This window comes from Brassica napus, chromosome C3 (assembly GCF_020379485.1).
Source record: "Brassica napus cultivar Da-Ae chromosome C3, Da-Ae, whole genome shotgun sequence".
Classification (NCBI taxonomy): domain Eukaryota; kingdom Viridiplantae; phylum Streptophyta; class Magnoliopsida; order Brassicales; family Brassicaceae; genus Brassica; species Brassica napus.
Genome location: NC_063446.1, coordinates 16,191,291 through 16,209,340, shown reverse-complemented (window position 1 = coordinate 16,209,340; position 18,050 = coordinate 16,191,291). Strand labels below are relative to the sequence as shown.

Genomic DNA, 18,050 nt, shown 5'->3' with positions numbered 1-18,050 from the left:
TAATATATGAGCCAACACAATTTTCACATACTCCACCATATACCAGATATATGGATGTTAATCTATACTAGGTGTTTGCACGCACATGCATGGATATAAATTTTACGGATACTTATATATGCATTATAAATACAAAGATCATCATCATAATTATTTATTTCAATGTTTTTAATCATTTTTATTTTCACTAAATTTTTTCTTCTTCGTAAAAATCAGTGAAATATGTAAAACTATGAGAACGATTACATATCAAACATAAAATAAAATAAAATAATAAAGTAAACCTTACGTTTTAAACCTTCATTACCTTTGTAAATCTATTCGATTAAAACGGAAGTACAAAACGATACTTACTTATTATTAAATGATTTCTTACATATAACTAAATTTACAACTTTATTTATTTTCTATTCCAAATAATTCTATATCATTTATTACATAAATACAAAATTAAGCTTAACTATTTTAAGGGTCTAACTGGTGACCATTACAGGAACATTAGAAATAAGTAGAAAAAAAATGCAGAGGAATAATATTAGAGGAATGAAAAGGAAAATGATTCCTTATCAATTTTATTGAGGAACAAATTTTTTCTATATTCCTCTAAAATAAAAAGAATGAGAAGGAATGCAAAAGAAAAACAATTCCTTGTAAATGGTAAACAAAAATAAAAATTGTAAGAAATGCATTATTCTCTTTCATTCATTGGTTACTAGTTACACCCCAAGTGTTTTATTGCATCTTTTACATTCTTTTTTTCACTCTTCCAAAATAATTCATTAATTGTATTTATTATAATAATTCGCCGTTATTTATTTTACGTGTTAACCATTATAATTTCAGATGTTTGAGTAAAATTGCTCCATTACTAACAAGAATTTAAACTAGTTAACAAACATAATCAATTAGACATGAGCATTTAGGTTCACATTCGGATACAGATCGGTTATTGAATATCCAACTTTTTATTATTATAAAATTAAATTTGTTTGAATATTATAAATTTCTGAACGAAGTTTGAATCAGATTCTTTCTGGTCCAGGTAGGTTACTAAAAACCTAAAAATATCTAAATAAATTATATTTGTATGTTTAAAAATATCACTATATAAATTCCGAAAATAATAGTATAGATTCTGCCAATTTATAAAACTCATCAAATCATATAAAAAATTAATCAAAACAATTATTATGCAGGTTTTAAACAATTCTAGGAGTGTAAAGAGTCGGACCCAACTCTACTAGTGCTAGATGAAAATTGAAAAGGCAACACATGGGCAAAGGAAGAGAAAACGTTATACAGAACCCAATTTAAACTTAACGGGCCTTGGGAAAAATACCAGGGTTAAATTCGTAAATCAAAATAATCCTATATGATCTCCTGGCGCCACAAACCCTAGCTTTCCTTTCCTCCGCTGCACCTATTCGTTGAAGCCAAGTTTTCTCGTTCGCTCGTTCATTCATTCACCATGGGTACGGAGAGGAAGCGGAAGGTTAGTTTGTTCGACGTTATGGAAGATCCATCGGCGAAGAACAACAAATCCAACGTTCTCGGAGGTGCGGCTGCGGGTATCAGCAATCTGATTAACAAGTGGAACGGGAAGCCTTACTCGCAGAGGTACTACGATATTCTCGAGAAGAGGAGAGATCTTCCCGTTTGGCTGCAGAAAGATGAGTTTCTCCGGACGTTGCAATCTAACCAGACCCTGATCCTCGTCGGTGAGACTGGGAGTGGTAAAACTACTCAGGTGAGATTGGGAATGATCTTGATTTAGGGTTTAGTGGTTTAGGAATGTGAATATTAACAATAATTGCTGTGTTAATTGTTACAGATTCCACAGTTTGTTTTAGATGCCGTTGAGGCTGAGAACACAAATAAGCATAAGAAATGGTTAGTTGGCTGCACGCAGCCTCGTAGAGTCGCTGCAATGTCTGTTTCTCGTCGTGTAGCTGATGAAATGGATGTTGCCATTGGAGAAGAAGTCGGTTACAGCATCCGTTTTGAGGACTGTAGTGGCCCTCGTACTATGCTCAAGTGAGCCTTTTTTTTTTTTTTTTCCTTTAGTTTTTCATTTTAATGTTTATGTTTTGAACTAAATCACAATCAACTTCCATTACAGATATTTGACTGATGGTATGCTGTTGAGAGAGGCAATGGCGGATCCGCTTCTTGAGAGATACAAAGTTATTATTCTCGACGAAGCTCACGAGAGAACTTTGGCTACTGATGTTCTCTTTGGTCTTCTCAAAGAGGTTTTGAGGAACAGACCTGACCTTAAGCTAGTTGTGATGAGTGCAACCTTGGAAGCTGAAAAGTTTCAGGAGTATTTTAGCGGTGCTCCTCTTATGAAAGTCCCTGGTAGGCTTCATCCGGTTGAGATATTCTACACACAGGATCCTGAGAGGGACTATCTTGAAGCTGCGATAAGGACCGTTGTTCAGATACATATGTGCGAGCCGCCTGGAGATGTTCTTGTTTTCTTAACTGGAGAGGAGGAGATTGAAGATGCCTGCCGTAAGATCAATAAAGAGGTCAGTAACCTTGGAGATCAAGTGGGGCCTGTCAAAGTTGTGCCTCTGTATTCTACTCTCCCACCTGCTATGCAGCAGAAGATTTTTGACCCTGCACCAGAGCCGTTAACAGAAGGTGGTCCTGCTGGTAGAAAGATTGTTGTCTCAACCAACATCGCTGAAACGTCTTTAACCATTGATGGGATTGTTTATGTTATTGACCCTGGTTTTGCCAAGCAAAAAGTCTACAACCCACGGATCCGCGTTGAGTCGTTGTTGGTGTCCCCAATATCGAAAGCAAGTGCTCACCAGAGGTCAGGTCGTGCTGGTAGAACCCGCCCTGGAAAATGTTTCAGGCTCTACACAGAGAAGAGTTTCAACAATGATCTTCAGCCGCAGACGTATCCCGAGATTTTGAGATCAAATCTTGCTAATACTGTCCTGACATTGAAAAAGTTGGGTATAGACGACTTGGTGCACTTTGATTTCATGGACCCTCCTGCTCCTGAGACATTGATGAGAGCATTAGAGGTTTTGAATTATCTGGGAGCATTGGATGATGAAGGTAACTTGACAAGGACTGGTGAGATAATGAGCGAGTTTCCCTTGGATCCACAGATGTCAAAGATGCTCATTGTCAGCCCTGAGTTCAACTGTTCAAATGAGATTCTCTCAGTTTCTGCAATGTTATCAGGTACGTTCTTTGCCATGGTATATTTTTTTTTGGGGGGGGGGGGGGGGGGGAATCGGCAATTGCGTATGAGATAGAAGTCATCTATAAGCATGTCATACATAAACATCTATTGCATACGAACATGTCATGTGCCTGCATTTGTGTATCCTGCCATTAGAGCTAGGTTCACTAGTTTGGGCTCTCCATGTCCGTGGTTGGGAAACTCTAAGTAAGTGCTGATGCATGTAGTTGCAGTTTGTCAGTTTTCTCTCAAGCAAATGGTATCGTCTCTCTCTCTCTCGCTTCTATGCATCTGCTGACCTCTTCCATGGACCTATTCTGTTATAAAACAAATTCTCTCTCTAGTACCGAATTGCTTTGTTCGGCCTAGAGAGGCTCAAAAAGCAGCAGATGAAGCTAAATCTAAATTTGGACACATTGATGGAGATCACCTGACGCTGCTGAACGTGTACCACGCCTACAAGCAAAACAGTGAGTCTCTATCCTCTGCTTTTTCTGTTATAGCTCTGCTTGAGACAAGTAGTTGACCTGGGCACTTGCAATTCTCACAGATGAAGACCCAAACTGGTGTTTTGAGAACTTTGTCAACAACAGAGCAATGAAGTCTGCAGACAATGTGAGGCAGCAGCTAGTGAGAATAATGTCGAGGTTTAATCTCAAGATGTGTAGCACGGATTTCAACAGTCGTGACTACTACGTCAATATCAGAAAGGCCATGCTGTCTGGTTATTTCATGCAGGTGGCTCACCTAGAACGCACTGGCCATTACTTGACCGTCAAAGATAACCAAGTATGCCAAAACATAATCCTTTTTTTATATGTTGCGAAAGGCCATGCTATTATTGCTTATAAACACTTGTATCTGATGGGCAGGTGGTTCACTTGCATCCATCCAATTGCCTGGATCACAAACCGGAGTGGGTGATTTATAATGAATATGTCTTGACTACTCGCAATTTCATTCGCACTGTTACAGATGTCCGCGGTGACTGGTTAGTTCCCATCTCCTGCTTCTGTTGTCTGATAAACTCAAGCCTGTAGAAACCGACCATCTTCGCTTGTTTTCAGGTTAGTAGATGTTGCACCGCATTACTATGATCTTTCCAACTTCCCCAATTGTGAAGCAAAAAGAGTCCTTGAGAAGCTTTACAAGAAGAGAGAGAGGGAAAGGAACGAGAGCAAGAGTCGAAAGTGAAGAGAACCAGTTGTTGGCTAGAGAATCAAATCACGAACGCAAGAAGAATCTCTTTGTCATAAGATTATGTTTCGTGTAACTTATGTTGGAAACTTGGTCGTTTGTTTCTGTTACAATGAAAGAATCTTGCATTACTCAAAACTTTCGTTCTAAAATCTTTATGTATTTGATATTACAAAAGCTCTGTTTCTCTATTCAATCCAGCTACTAGCGTCTTGTTTCTTGGCTTTGGTCTTCCTCATCAATCTCCTCAACTCCATAACACTTGTCCAATCTCCTTTCTCGCCATGAACTCTACAGAGAACATCATAAGCTGCGGGATGCTCTCTTCTCAGCCTCGAGATTCCTTTAGCAGCAACTTCACCTAGCTCCAAACATGAATGCAATCCGCAAGCCCCGAGCAATGCCCCCCAGATAACAAAATCAGGCTCAAAAGGCATCCCTTTTATCAACCTCTCTGCTTTATCTAATTGACCAGCCCTTGCTAGTAGATCCACCATACATGCATAATGCTCCTTTTCTGCAGTTATCCCAAACCTACCCATCAACATGAACTGCTTTTCCCCTTCTTCCACTAGCCCCGCGTGAGCACAAGCCGATAACAAGTTTATGAAAGTCACCTGATCAGGCTTGTAGCCGCATTGGACCATCCTCTCGAATTCCTCCAAAGCTTCCACCCCTAGTCCATGTCTTGCGAACCCTCCAATCATTGAGTTCCATGAAGCCGTATTCTTCACTGGCATCGATTTAAACACGCCTGAAGCAGCGGTAATATCACCTGACTTGGCATACATATCTATGAGAGAAGTCGACAAGACTACGTCACAAGCCATTCCACGTTTTGAGATCATTGAGTGCACTTGTCTCCCCATAAGAAGCGAGGAAGAAGCTGCACACGCTTTTAAAACACTCGAAAACGTGTAGTGACTTGGCCTGTTGCTCCAAGATTCAACCATTTCACGGAAAAGCAACAAGGCTACTTTAAACTCCCTGCACTGCACGTAGCCATTGATCATCACGGTCCAAGAAAAAACATTCCTTTGACTCATCTTATCGAAAAAGTCCCTAGCTTTATCCATCTCCATGTTGTTTATGTACCCAATCAACATCGTATGCCAAGTTACGATGTTCCTCTCCGGCATTTCAGCGAATGCTCTCTCACCATCCTCCACAAAACCTAGCTTCATGTAACCCATAATCAACACATTCCAAGACACCACATCCTTGAGCAAAATCTCCTTAAAGACTCTTTCTAAACCTCTTAGATCCCTTAAACTTGTGTAGCCTCTTAACAAAGCAGAACCAGTATAAGCGCTTAAGCTAAGCCCTAACCGAATAGCAAGCGTGTGAATCTGCAAAACGAGAACCTTAGACCCAGGTCCAGATACTGCGTCTATTATCGCAGCGATGGTAAGCTCATCTGGATTCAACCCGGATCTCCGCATCTCTATAAAATGCCTAAGAACGCTCTCTGGATCTTTGTTTTTCTTCAGACCCATGAACATGGTGTTCCACGACACCACGTCTCTAACAGGCATTTGATCGAACACCTGGTGAGCTTCCAACATCAGACCACGCTGAACATACACCGAGATCATCATGTTCCATGTTGAAATGTCTAGCGATGTCCGGTTCTGATTAAAAATCCTGCGTGCTTCCACCAGACCATTGTCCCGCAAGTGATCGTTGATCAAACGGTTGAGAGTAGCCGTTGGTATCGTGAATATCCGGCGCGAAAAATGTCCGCGTAGGAAAGTTGCACTTGACTCTAACATGCGCATCTTGTCTTGTTATTTTTTTTTGTCTAATCTTGCGCGGACCCTCTCTCTGGATACAAGACACTAACGATTGAACTGAAGTTTTTTTTTTTTTTTTTTTGAATAAAAAACGATTGAACTGAAGTTTATAATAATGTTTCGTCTTAAAAAGAGATCAAAGACATGCATCCTAAGTAAGATGCATAATAGTAACATGGGCAATTATTTAAATGACCATTTTTAAGTTTTTTCACCGAAGAAACTCAAAAAAGAAAAATAACCAAAAAATGTTTTATTAAAGAGGTAAAAAATCCTTCTATCTTTACTTTATATACATAATAGATACATAATTATTTAAATAAATAATAAAATAAAATAAAATTTGCTTTATTTATTTCGTTTTTGAATTCAAACTTTTTATTAATTATATTTTCGATTTTTTTAAAAAGAATTTTTTTCCAAATTTTTATTTCAGAATCCAGAATTTTATTGAAACTATTTTAAAGATTTATATTTTGAAATCTTTAATATTTATTTATGGATTTTTAAAAATTTTTAACCTCGCCCTTAAAACATCACCCTTTAAATCTAAACCAAGTATATATTAATTAGTTAACCATAGAGTATAAATGCCTATTCAACATTTAATAAAATCTATTTTGATCATTTTTTTTGTAGGTTTTTTTGATGAAATTTTTTTAAGAAATCATCTTAGGAAATGTCTCTAATAACATTGAATATTCGGATTTCATATATTAAAACTAGGGACTAAGAATAGCTCTCAAGTTTCACTTTATAACATAGATAAAACTATATATTCGAGCAAAAAAATTATGATGCAATATTATAATTTCATGGATTTAACAAATAATAATACAATATTATAATTTCTTTAACAAAATGGCATTATAATTGACTCAATTTCTCTTGAGTACACGCGTTGTTTTATTGATGTATTTTTAGCCTTAACTAAAGTTTGCATCAGGCTTTAATAGTGGAAGTCTCATACGACCTAATAAAGATTCAAGAACAGTAATGAACCAGAACCACTAATGTAACAGTAACATCAGGTACCTTGTGTAGCTGGAGGTGCTATGTGATGAAAAAAACTAGAGAATTTTAGTGTTTACATACATTAACAAAAGAAAAAATAATAATTAATGATGTCAATGGTTATTCAACATAGCTTAGAATTAAAACATTACAGAACGCATAAGGCTTTTTTAATCAATGATTGACACATACGTACATAACATAGTTACCAATAATAACACACACATCGATGGTCATGCAACACTTTCACATTTTCTTCAACGACAATTTTCGGTACATTTCGTCGACTTGTACCTGTATAACGGAACGTTGGCGGACTGAACGGTGCAAACATTTAAATTCAACATTATAAATTATAAAAAGCGCATTTATGAAAACGAATTTGATACAAATTGGAAACCTGATAATACTTGAGAAGATTGTTCCTTCGATTCTTGAGGGTCGCAGTCACTAAGTCTCTCTCAACGTCAAAAGGTTTTGTCTCCACTGTCACTGCTTTTATATACTCGAACTTTCTTAGCTATATATATTTTTACATCCACAAAATTTTTTGTTAGTATTTAGATGTTTTAATTGCAGTTCTTTATTAAGACAAAATCAAACAAACCTTGTTTTTCTCTGCCGTGGACTTCAGTTCTAAAATGATGTGTTCATCATGTAATTCCGAGAGAGAGCATAGTTCTTCGAATGGCTTAGTAAAGCCGAGATCTTTAGCCCACCGGTTCACGGTTTCAGGATTTGGAACAATCACTGCTACAAGCATTGATTTGAAGCTATCTCCATAAACCCATATCTAAGAAAACAAACATAAAGAAAAATCACTAAAAATGCTTGCGTGTTACCAAGAAAACATGGTTGTGAAACTTACATCTTGGACAACAGAGTTTTGACCGTAGATGTTTTCCAAGTTCTCAAGAGCAACGTACTCTCCTTGAGAGAGTTTGATAAGATTCTTTTTGCGATCAATTATCTTGAGTACTCTATTTGGGTGAATCTCACCTATATCTCCTGTAAAAAAAAAGATTTAACACCCACATCAAGAACTATTCAAAATGTTTAGTTTCAATCAATCAGTCACCTGTATGGAACCATCCGTTTTTCATGACTTCTTGAGTAAGTTCAGGGTTCTTGTAATAACCAGAAAATAAACATGTTCCTCTTATACAGATCTCGCCTGCCTGAATTTCCCCGAGTGGGTCGTAGCCCATTTCAGCCACCTCCTCAAGTCGTATCTCGTTGTAAACGGCCGGAATACCAACTGTCCCTAGCATACACATCTCGTCCGGGAAACCCAAAGCCGTTCCTCCAAGAGTCTCCGTTAGACCTAATACAAACAAATCCAAACAAGCACAGCACCATTGACTTTTCTTGGCAAACACGAAACATAGAAAAGAAACCCTAGAATATAGAGGAGATGTAATATATATATATACCGTACCCTTGGACGACAAAGCAACAACAAGTAACTCTAAGGAACTCTTCAATCTCACAGCTCAATGGTGCTCCTCCAGATACTAGCAACCTGATTCGACCTCCCAATTTGTCTCTAATCTTTAATGGAAATCCAAAACCGCCTAAAGGTGAGGTTATGTAGTGACCAAAAACAAAACTCCCAAAATACAAGAAAAAACTCATTATTAGAACTGTTTTAACCTTTCTGAAAGCTATGAAATCAGCCATGGGCGAAGCTTTACTATGAGAGTATCCACGATTCAACCATGAAAGCTTGCTGCATCATCATTTTTGTTTTGCGTTGTTACATCATTAGAGAACATAGAAGTAAGATGAAAACAAAGAAATTAACAATGAAGTTGCTTACTGTTGGTAGAGAGCATTGAAGATAAATCTCCTTCTAGGATTAAGTTCCTGAAGAGCCTTTTGAATTCCCTCGTGAATTCTCTCAAACACTCTTGGAACTCCAGCTAAATAAGTTGGTTTCAATTCTTGAATGTCATCGCGTAACACATTCAAATCCTACACAAAATATATCCACCTTTTGTAGTTATTCCTCTATCTATTTTGTTCCATAATTTGATGAATGTTTCTGAGATTAACATACTCCATGGTAATAGCCAACCGAAGCCCCTTTGCGAAAGAAGTATTCCTCATTCATACGGTCAAGAATATGAGCCAACGGCAAGAAGGAAAGATACACATCTTCATGTGTCATCTGCTTGTATTTAAGCCACCCAACGATTTGTCAAAAGTAAACAGAGGATTAAGCAAGGCAACGACATTGAATGGTTATTCCTTATATATTCAAGCAAAAATGAAGATAATGATTTTAATGTGTGTTAGTCTGATAGTGTTTTAACCTTTAAGAAGTTTTGTTTTTGTTCTTTAAATTCAAACTTTGCATGTAGTTACTCTGTATGAGTTAGTTTTTCTCTATAGAAGTTAGTTATTAGAAGATATGTTAGTTTTTCTCTATAGAAGTTAGTTGTTTCATTATTACAGATAATTTTCTTTCTGTTACTAATAACAAACTAAATATCTGGAAATTTACATCTAAAATGTTCAAATTAAAGATATAATTTATGATATATTTTTTTCTTTCTCAACAATCTTCATTAGGCATTATATCCAACGAGAATTATAATTAACTTAGGTTTTTTCATATGAAGTAATATTATAAACAATAAAGGGATTTTTGCCAAAACTAACCCACAACTTGATTTTAATCCCAAACCTATACCCAAACTTGAATCAAATGCAAAACTAACCTAAAAGCAAAGTGAAATTACAGCTCAACCCCTTGTGACCAAACAAAAAAATAGAAGCCATTTTTACGAATATAGCCCAAATAAATCGTCTGAGTCGTCTGAGATGTTGAAAGTCGTCTGGACGACTGAAGCTTAAGTCGTCTGGTACCAGTTTATTTTAAAAATAATTTATAAATCTTGTAAAAAAATATTTTGATGCGTGAAAAATAAAAATCAAGTAATTATAAACAGTTTTAAGTGATATAAATTAAGATATGATAAAATTGATTTGTTTTGAAGATAGATGAGTGGAAGTAGTGAATCATGAAATACTTTGGTTTAGGAGTTTGGCAAACATATGTTGTAGTATTGTATGTATTGTTAGGGTTAGATTTTGGAAAACAAAAATGTTTTTTTCAAAAATTAGTTTTCACCTATATGTGTTTATTTATGTGTATAGTAAACACTTTTCAAGTTTGATTTGATTTTATGAAGTCTTTAATTAGATAATTAAGTTTAGGGGTTATGTTTAGGGTGTGGACGACGTATATTTTAGTCGTCTGTTGAATAATTTACTCGGACGACTTACATTTCAGTCGTCTGGTGAAAAAATTAAAACAGATGACTTACATGTAAGTCGTTCAAATATTCCCGCCTAAAATTTTTTAAAAAAATTATTTTCCCACTTAAATAATTTAAACCAGACGACTTACTTGTAAGTCGTCTGGAAAGTTTTCTATTTTAGTTTCCCACTAAAAATATTTAATTTCCCGCTAAAAATATTAAACTCTTCTGGACGACTTACATGTAAGTCGTCTGTTTTAATTTCTTCACCAGACGACTGAAATGTAAGTCGTCCAGGAAGTCGTCTGAGTAAAAAATATTTAATCTAATTGGATTTTTTGTCTCCCTATATAAAGAAAAATTTACACATTCTCTCTCCTCTTCTCAAATGGCTGCAACAAAAATGTAATGTTCATCATTCTAAAACTCTCCAACCTCTCTCTAATCTCTTTGACTTGAAAACACCAAACTTTATATGAATTTTTCAGTTTTGTCTCATGTATTTCTTACTAATTTATCTATTTTACTGGTTTTTAATCAAATGGTACTCATCTTCCATTAATTTAAAGGTAAATCTATTAATTTTAGATATGTATTTTTGTGTGTTCTATAAATGTAGATTTATCTAATCTTCCACTCATTTTCTCTATTTTTAAGTCATTTGAACGTTTTTGGATATGCAGGTTTTTCAGATCTGGATTTGATATGCAGGTTTTTCAGATCTGGAAGACTTCTTGGACGACTTACCTGTTAGTCGTCTGGAAGTCGTCTGGAAGTCGTCTGGACTTCTTGGAAGTCTTCTGACAAAGTCGTCTGGACTTCCAGGAAGTCGTCTGGACTTCAGGGAAGTCGTCTGGACTTCCAGGAAGTCGTCTGAACTTCATGGAAGTCTTCTGACGAAGTCTCCCTTTCATAATAGATCTGAGCGTTTTGGTAAGTTCTTATGTCTGATTTTTCTTCATTTGGGAACTTCTTGTTGTATAAAGTTCTTACTTTTTTCCCAAACTAAAACTCTCCAAACCCACTCTAATCTCTTTGACTTGAAAACACCAAACTTTATATGAATTTTCCAGTTTTGTCTCATGTCTTTCTTAATAATCTATCTTTTTTGCAGGTTTTTAATTAGATGGTACTCATCTTCCACTAATTTAAAGGTAGATCTATTATTTTTAGATATGTATTTTTGTGTGTTCTGTAAAGGTAGATTTATCTAATCTTTCACTCATTTTTTCTGTTTTTAAGCCATTTGAACGTTTTTGGATATCCAGGTTTTTCAGATCCGGATTTAATATGCAGGTCTTTCAGATCTGGAAGACTTCTGGGACGACTTACCTGTTAGTCGTCTGGAAGTCGTCTGGAAATCGTCTGGACTTCTTGGAAGTCTTCTGACAAAGTCGTCTGGACTTCCTGTAAAGTCGTCTGGACTTCCTGTAAAGTCGTCTGGACTTCCTGTAAAGTCGTCTGGACTTCCTGTAAAGTCGTCTGGAAGTCGTCTGAACTTCCTAAAAGTCTTCTGACAAAGTCGTCTGAACTTCTTGGAAGTCGTCTGGACTTCTTAGAAGTCGTCTGGACTTCTTAAAAGTCGTGTGGTCTTGTCTACTCAAGTTGAATCCAAGCTTGTCTTTGTAGAGGAATGATCTATAATAGTTTTGTTTGTGGTCTGTTTTGTGAATTGCATGTCTACTCTTTTAGTTGTGAATTTTTTGTAAAATCAGTAATAATGTTTTCCAAGATGTATTAAATGTGCTAACAATATGTTTACACATTTACAAATCAATGAAATAATAGACTTCAGTAGCCTTTTTCTTATCTTTGGATCTCTCATATGCAATAATAAACTCCAATGGTCTTTTTCTCATCTTAATAAACAAGAATGTTGGTAGCTTTATATTGATACAACATTTTAAGAAGTATTTTAACCCTTCTTCCAACTCATAACAATAGTCATCATTATTGTCTATAACAATAATACTTAAGAGATGGAAACAAACAATAGTAACTAGTCAAAGCATATCATATTTTATTATAAGTTTGCGTTGAAAAACTTAGTCAAATTTAGTAAAACTAAGGGAGAGAACATATTTTGTAAATATGAGTTTTACATATCTTGAAGTTACTTATCACTCTTAAAAATACAAGTTATTCAAAAACTAACGTATAAGACTTAAAAACTAGCGGAGAAGACGCGGACGACTTCAATCTAAGTTGTCCAGACGACTAAACTATACGTCGTCTGGTCAACACAGAGGTTATTTTTGCAATTGACTTTGAAATTTGTTATTTCGGACGACTGAAAAATAAGTCGTCTACTATTGTTTGGATAAAAAAAACTCCAAAAAAGCTAGACGACTTACATTTCAGTCGTCATATGTTAGTTTTGCATTTGACTGGATAATTTCAGAAGTTTGACTTTTCTGGACGACTTACATTTCAGTCGTCTAGTGAAAATTAAAATAATAATATTTTTTTTAAAGTAGACGACTTACAGTTAAGTCGTCATAGGTTAGTTTTGCAATTGAAAAAAAAAACTTCAAGATTTAATTATATACAGACGACTTATAATTCAGTCGTCCACGAGGCGACTGAAATGTAAGTCGTCCAGGATTTACGAGGTTTGACCAGAATCTCAAAAACAAATCCTGGACGACTTACCAGCTATCTTCTTCACTCACATTAACGAAGGAAACTATAGCTTTTAGCCGTTTTGCACATTTGCAATTTGGCTCAAGAAGCTAAATTTCAATAACATAAAAATAAAATGTTTATCATCCACATAGAAACATATTTTTCGTATGTATAAATTAATTAAAAAAATTAATTTTAAAGATATTAACCCCTTTAATCTTGCTGTCTTGGACGAATACAAAATCGATTTCAGCGTGATCAACAATATAATCCACTGCTCCTGAACCTAAAGATCAAATTCTTTTGTTTGACTCACATGTTATTAAGTTTGAGTTTGCAAGACCTAAGTGGTTATAAGAAAGTAAAATTTAACCTACCCAATGTGTCATACAGAGGTACACAGATTAGAGTGTGAGCTGCACAAGCCTAAATATGTTCACAAATAGAGTATACAAATGTTCTAAGAAATTTTGATATATATAGAATTTTTTTTACTAAAGAAAAGAAACAAAAGAGATGGACCTCCATTGCTATTATCCACTGAGGACAATTAACTCCATAGATCCCCACTCGACACCCCTACATATATACATAGACCATTTTATTTTACTATATAAATGAATCTTCAAGAAATAATAAATTGATTTCGGGAAGAGGTGTATAAACGATGTTTACAGGCTCAGCTCCCAGAGCACGTATTGCAGAACCAATCTGCAGAACTTCTCCGTATGCTTCCTTGTAAGTTTTCCACATATACGGTCCAACCTAACCCATCCGTACAAATATACGTATAGAACAAATATTTATACACAACTTTTAATCAAATATATGTTTTAATGAGATGACTAAGAAATCACCTTCTCATCGACGATTCGACGCCATCCAAGCACCTTGTTGTAAGGGAATTTTTCCACTGATTTACTAACAAAACCCAAAAGAGATCTATTAACAAGAGTTATACGTACACTGTACACAAATTGTGATAATTATATGATAATAAAATTATAAATATACATACCTGAAAACGTCCCAAGCAGTGGTGATATCAGAATCCATAGGCGGAAAACCTTTTTCCGACAAAAGATTCCGGTACACCGGACCTACCGACGGCTTCCCGTTTCCTCCTTTAACTCCTTCTTCCAGCTTCGCCGCGAAAAACTTCATTCTCTCTTTGTTTTCCGTTTTTTGAAGAGAAACTCTCTGAAGCTATTTTCTTTATGTTAAAGAAATGTATTAGATAGAAAAACCGGAAATGATGGATAAATGAGATAGATATACAATGAAGCCAACGCCGACGTAGCTGACGAATGGTTCAAAATTTTAGGTACAAAAACGTGAAATAGGTAAAGATCATTAAAGGAAATAACTTGGTTTAAAAATGAGGGTCTTTATCGTATTTTGCATGTTCATAAAATTGAATTATTTGTGAACAATATATATAATCGTTGCGAAAACAGATACTAAAGTTTCATTGATTAATCTGACTGCGTACTCCGTACTTGAATTTTGTTATATATACACATAAGTTGCATAGTTTTGTTATTATGAGTAATTGGTACAATGGCATTTATTGCGACCAGCCCGGTCAACCTAACAATACCAAAGTACAAACCCAGTTTATGCATTTATCTTAAACAACCTAAGATATCCATTTAGATTTGACATTGGTTTCCATATTTTGTGATTTGATACAGAATTGTATCAACTACATATATATTTTCAGACAAAACAGAATAAATTAAATTACATGTATTTAGTTTCCAAGGAAATACGAGTCGAGTGTCCATTATTTTCACCAACTAATTTCAACTAAAATTATAATTAAAAATATCGTAAACTAATTCACCAATATAAGAGTCACGCCCTAAACGTGAAAGCATGGATAACCCTGGCTTCACTCTCTTTATCCTTCTTTTCACCATCTTCTCTATAATTACCTATTTTAACGGATTTGATGAATATATGAAACCTCAGAAAAAAAACAATAAACATGAAACTGATGTATGTGATGTAGTTGTAAAGCCCTCTACCCAGTGTATGAATCTCCACACTTAAACACAAAGTGTAAAACTCTATAAATTAATAGTCGATTAATTAATAAACACGATAAATTAATAAATTTCGTCAGTAGCAAGTTGGGCATGTTCAAAATATGACACAAATAGATAATGCATGACTGCTTACTCTCTCCCTACTTATATGGCAGGACTGCTCGCTCTCTCCCTACTTATATGTCATAGTGAATAATGCTCTTTCCAACATGTTGAATCAGGCTGAAGTCGATGGAAAATTTGGGTTTCATCCTAAGTGCGAGAGAGTTCAGCTTATCCACCTAAGCTTTGCAGACGACATTCTGGTCTTCACTGACGGTACTGAAGAATCGCTGAACGGAGTGTTGACAATGATGGATCAGTTTGCAAGTATGTTGGGCCTTCAGATCAATGCCACCAAGTCAACAATCTTTGCTGCTGGTCCGAATAGCCTCCTACTTAATCATGCTGCGAGTGCAAAATGCATCCAGGTTGATCAACTGCCTATTCGTTATCTAGGCATGCCTTTGACATCTAAGATTTGGAGCAAAACAGACTATGAGCCGTTAATAGATCAGCTTCGCAAAAAGTTCTTGTCTTGGACACATGGAGATCTTTCTTTCGCAGGACGGTTACGGCTAATCAAAACTGCTGTCACCAGTACTGTGAACTTCTGGAGCTCCGCTTTTCTATTACCCAAAGGCTGTCTTGATACGATTGAAAGCATGTGCAGCGCTTTCCTGTGGTCAGGATCGCCAACAGTCACTCATAAAGCAAAAGTTGCATGGAAAGATGTTTGCTCTCCTAAGGAAGAAGGAGGGCTGGGTCTGCGAAGGCTAAGGGACACATCTAGACTATTTGCATTGAGATGATTTGACTACTATTTACTCAAACATGTTCTTATTGGGTGGCATGGACTAAGGAGTATCTGTTAAAGCATGGCTCTTACTGGGATGTGCGAGAAGGCTCCATTGGCTCTTGGGCTTGGCGAAAGCTTCTAAAATTGCGGCCCTTGGCATATGATTGCTTGAGGTATGAGGTGAATAATGGGAGATCAATCTACTTTTGGCTAGATAATTGGCTGGGAACAAGAAGACTGTTGGATGAAACCGGGGAGACTGGTATAGGGTGTTTGGGGGTCCTTCGGTCTGCTACTATCTCTGATGTAGTCTGTGAGTCTGGTTGGAAGATCCATACTAGAGGGCAAAGGCGGTTCCCTAAAGTCTACGCAAAACTGAATGCAAGGCAGCTGCCTAACCAACACTCTGGGGAGGACATCGTGCTTTGGAGAGCTGGTCCTGACGACTTCAAAGCCTCTTTCTCTTCCGCTAAGACCTGGAATTATCTGCGAGACAAAAGAAATGAGGTTGTGTGGAGGAAGTTAGCTTGGTTTCCTCAGGATGTACCCCGACATGCCTTTATGGTCTGGCTTGCATTTAGAGATCGACTGACTATTGGTGATAGAATGAAGAGCTGGGGTATTGAGCAATGCTGTATGCTTTGTGGAGAGAAGAACGAAACCAGGGACCACCTGTTCTTTGCTTGTCCGTACTCGTTCACGGTATAGATGAACACTGCAGGAAGACTGCTTGGATGTGTCATAACGCCAGACTGGACTGATACCGTAGCGTCTCTTATGCTTCTGCCTGCACTCGACTGGATCATGTACTTAAGAGGATGATGTTTCAGACAGTCATATACTATGTTTGGAAAGAACGTAACTCGCAGAGGCATGGAGGTGTTTGGGTCACGATGGAGAAGCTCACCCGTACCATTGATAAGCAGATTAGGAACCGGATATCATCTCTTTGCTATATCAAGGATCATCCGCTAGAGGGGCTAATGAGTAGATGGTTTGAAGTTTTCTAGCCATTGGAGGGAAAGATCGATTTATTCTTTTATTCATTCGTAGTTGTTTAGAGTACAAAATTGCCCACATGTAAATGAGTTATGCTGATCAATAAATTTGATATTCAATCAAAAAAAATAATAATAATACACTTTGACAAATAAAGGAAAGGTGTGTTATATAATACTCCAAGATTTACTTTGTGTACATCTATTGTAAGTCCGTCGATGATAGCCATAATTTATTGATATATATTTGTGCTTTAGTAATAAAGGAAAGGTGTGTTATATAATTATGATATTGCGGATGATATTAGGATTTTATTTAGAGTATATGCAATTAATAATGTTGGACGAAAATATTGGACAGTAATAATTATTAGGCATATTTAGTAAGATAGTATTGTGGGTCTAATTTTGTGTTTAACTTTTATCCTTAACTAATATTTTGTTGGAAGATAAAACTAAAATGGCACAAAAAGTAATATCTTAAAAATACGAAGAGCAAATCCATAAAAAAAATCATGTTTTAATTGTATTGATACAAAATTAGTAAAGAAGAGAAGAATAAGAAGAAGAAGAAAGAAAATTGATTATCTAACAAATATATTTTAACCACACATGTGTGGTCGGGTGGCACATGACGTCCCAAATGTTTGTAAGGAACCTAGGTTAGAATCCGCGTCAATTCAGGTTTATTCATCCATGTAGCCAGACGACAGGGGTATATAATTCCCCTTGCGAGCAATCAGGTCTGCCTGACGCCGGTAGTCAGACTCCTAAGGGACAAGTCGGTTGGGTTTCAGTCCGCCGGATATCCCGGGTTATCCAAAAAAAAAAACCAATATATTTTAGGGATAGTTTACTTCTTGTCCTATGTGATCATGATTGTGTTGTTCGCTGAAAGTTTATTTTTTCATAAATATTCAAATATTGTTTTACATTAACTTTTTTTTGTCGACACTGTTTTACATTAACTGAATTGACGTCCTATGTAGATACTCTTCTTAATAAATCTTATTAAGCATATGAAGATGTGGAAATTGATCAAACTAGAAGATCCATAGAGTAA

At 36.0% G+C, this 18,050-nt stretch overlaps 4 protein-coding genes across 8 annotated transcripts; 2 read left to right on the top strand and 2 right to left on the bottom strand.

The window, feature by feature from the left end:
- The first annotated feature begins 1,377 nt into the window (after positions 1–1,377).
- LOC106389248 (probable pre-mRNA-splicing factor ATP-dependent RNA helicase DEAH3) lies at positions 1,378–4,622 on the top strand. Of its 3 annotated transcripts, XM_022699177.2 has the most exons (7): positions 1,378–1,747; positions 1,832–2,034; positions 2,120–3,204; positions 3,550–3,675; positions 3,756–3,994; positions 4,078–4,196; positions 4,273–4,622. In XM_022699177.2, the coding sequence occupies exons 1-7, from the start codon at positions 1,469–1,471 to the stop codon at positions 4,397–4,399; spliced, it is 2,178 nt and encodes a 725-aa protein (XP_022554898.1). In that variant the 5' UTR covers positions 1,378–1,468; the 3' UTR covers positions 4,400–4,622. The 3 variants fall into 3 exon arrangements, with proteins under 3 accessions (XP_022554898.1, XP_048608683.1, XP_048608682.1); XM_048752726.1 differs by lacking the exons at positions 3,756–3,994; positions 4,078–4,196; positions 4,273–4,622 and having other exon boundaries at positions 1,391–1,747; positions 3,439–3,673; XM_048752725.1 differs by lacking the exons at positions 3,756–3,994; positions 4,078–4,196; positions 4,273–4,622 and having other exon boundaries at positions 1,391–1,747; positions 3,433–3,673.
- On the bottom strand, positions 4,591–6,180 carry LOC106384360 (pentatricopeptide repeat-containing protein At4g02750-like). Its single transcript, XM_013824335.1, has one exon. It carries the CDS (start codon positions 6,178–6,180, stop codon positions 4,591–4,593), a length of 1,590 nt encoding a protein of 529 aa, XP_013679789.1.
- Positions 6,181–7,291: 1,111 nt separating this feature from the next.
- LOC106386204 (long chain acyl-CoA synthetase 1-like) lies at positions 7,292–14,716 on the bottom strand. 3 transcript variants are annotated; one of them, XM_022698119.2, is made up of 13 exons: positions 14,119–14,713; positions 13,958–14,021; positions 13,776–13,865; positions 13,623–13,679; positions 9,269–9,379; positions 9,029–9,183; positions 8,863–8,938; positions 8,643–8,760; positions 8,288–8,533; positions 8,078–8,217; positions 7,817–8,002; positions 7,610–7,729; positions 7,292–7,526 (listed from the first exon to the last, which is right to left on the bottom strand). In XM_022698119.2, the coding sequence occupies exons 1-13, from the start codon at positions 14,262–14,264 to the stop codon at positions 7,467–7,469; spliced, it is 1,569 nt and encodes a 522-aa protein (XP_022553840.1). In that variant the 5' UTR covers positions 14,265–14,713; the 3' UTR covers positions 7,292–7,466. The 3 variants fall into 3 exon arrangements, with proteins under 3 accessions (XP_022553840.1, XP_048608684.1, XP_048608685.1); XM_048752727.1 differs by having other exon boundaries at positions 8,643–8,938; positions 14,119–14,716; XM_048752728.1 differs by having other exon boundaries at positions 7,292–7,503; positions 8,643–8,938; positions 14,119–14,716.
- A 644-nt stretch (positions 14,717–15,360) lies between these two features.
- LOC106441918 lies at positions 15,361–16,999 on the top strand. Its single transcript, XM_013883665.1, has 3 exons — positions 15,361–15,955; positions 16,096–16,691; positions 16,805–16,999. Exons 1-3 carry the CDS (start codon positions 15,361–15,363, stop codon positions 16,997–16,999), a joined length of 1,386 nt encoding a protein of 461 aa, XP_013739119.1.
- Positions 17,000–18,050: the final 1,051 nt, after the last annotated feature.

Coding starts and splice junctions, on each gene's coding strand:
- LOC106389248 (XM_022699177.2), top strand. CDS start 1,469: ATGGGTACGGAGAGGAAGCGGAAGGTTAGTTTGTTCGACGTTATGGAA. Junction 1,748..1,831: donor GGAGTGGTAAAACTACTCAG/GTGAGATTGGGA, acceptor TAATTGTTACAG/ATTCCACAGTTTGTTTTAGA. Junction 4,197..4,272: donor ACAGATGTCCGCGGTGACTG/GTTAGTTCCCAT, acceptor GCTTGTTTTCAG/GTTAGTAGATGTTGCACCGC.
- LOC106384360 (XM_013824335.1), bottom strand. CDS start 6,180: ATGCGCATGTTAGAGTCAAGTGCAACTTTCCTACGCGGACATTTTTCG.
- LOC106386204 (XM_048752727.1), bottom strand. CDS start 14,264: ATGAAGTTTTTCGCGGCGAAGCTGGAAGAAGGAGTTAAAGGAGGAAAC. Junction 9,380..13,622: donor AGTGGATAATAGCAATGGAG/GTCCATCTCTTT, acceptor AAATACAAGCAG/ATGACACATGAAGATGTGTA. Junction 7,730..7,816: donor CCACGGCAGAGAAAAACAAG/GTTTGTTTGATT, acceptor AAATATATATAG/CTAAGAAAGTTCGAGTATAT.
- LOC106441918 (XM_013883665.1), top strand. CDS start 15,361: ATGTTGAATCAGGCTGAAGTCGATGGAAAATTTGGGTTTCATCCTAAG. Junction 15,956..16,095: donor TAAGGAAGAAGGAGGGCTGG/GTCTGCGAAGGC, acceptor ATGTGCGAGAAG/GCTCCATTGGCTCTTGGGCT. Junction 16,692..16,804: donor CTTGTCCGTACTCGTTCACG/GTATAGATGAAC, acceptor CATGTACTTAAG/AGGATGATGTTTCAGACAGT.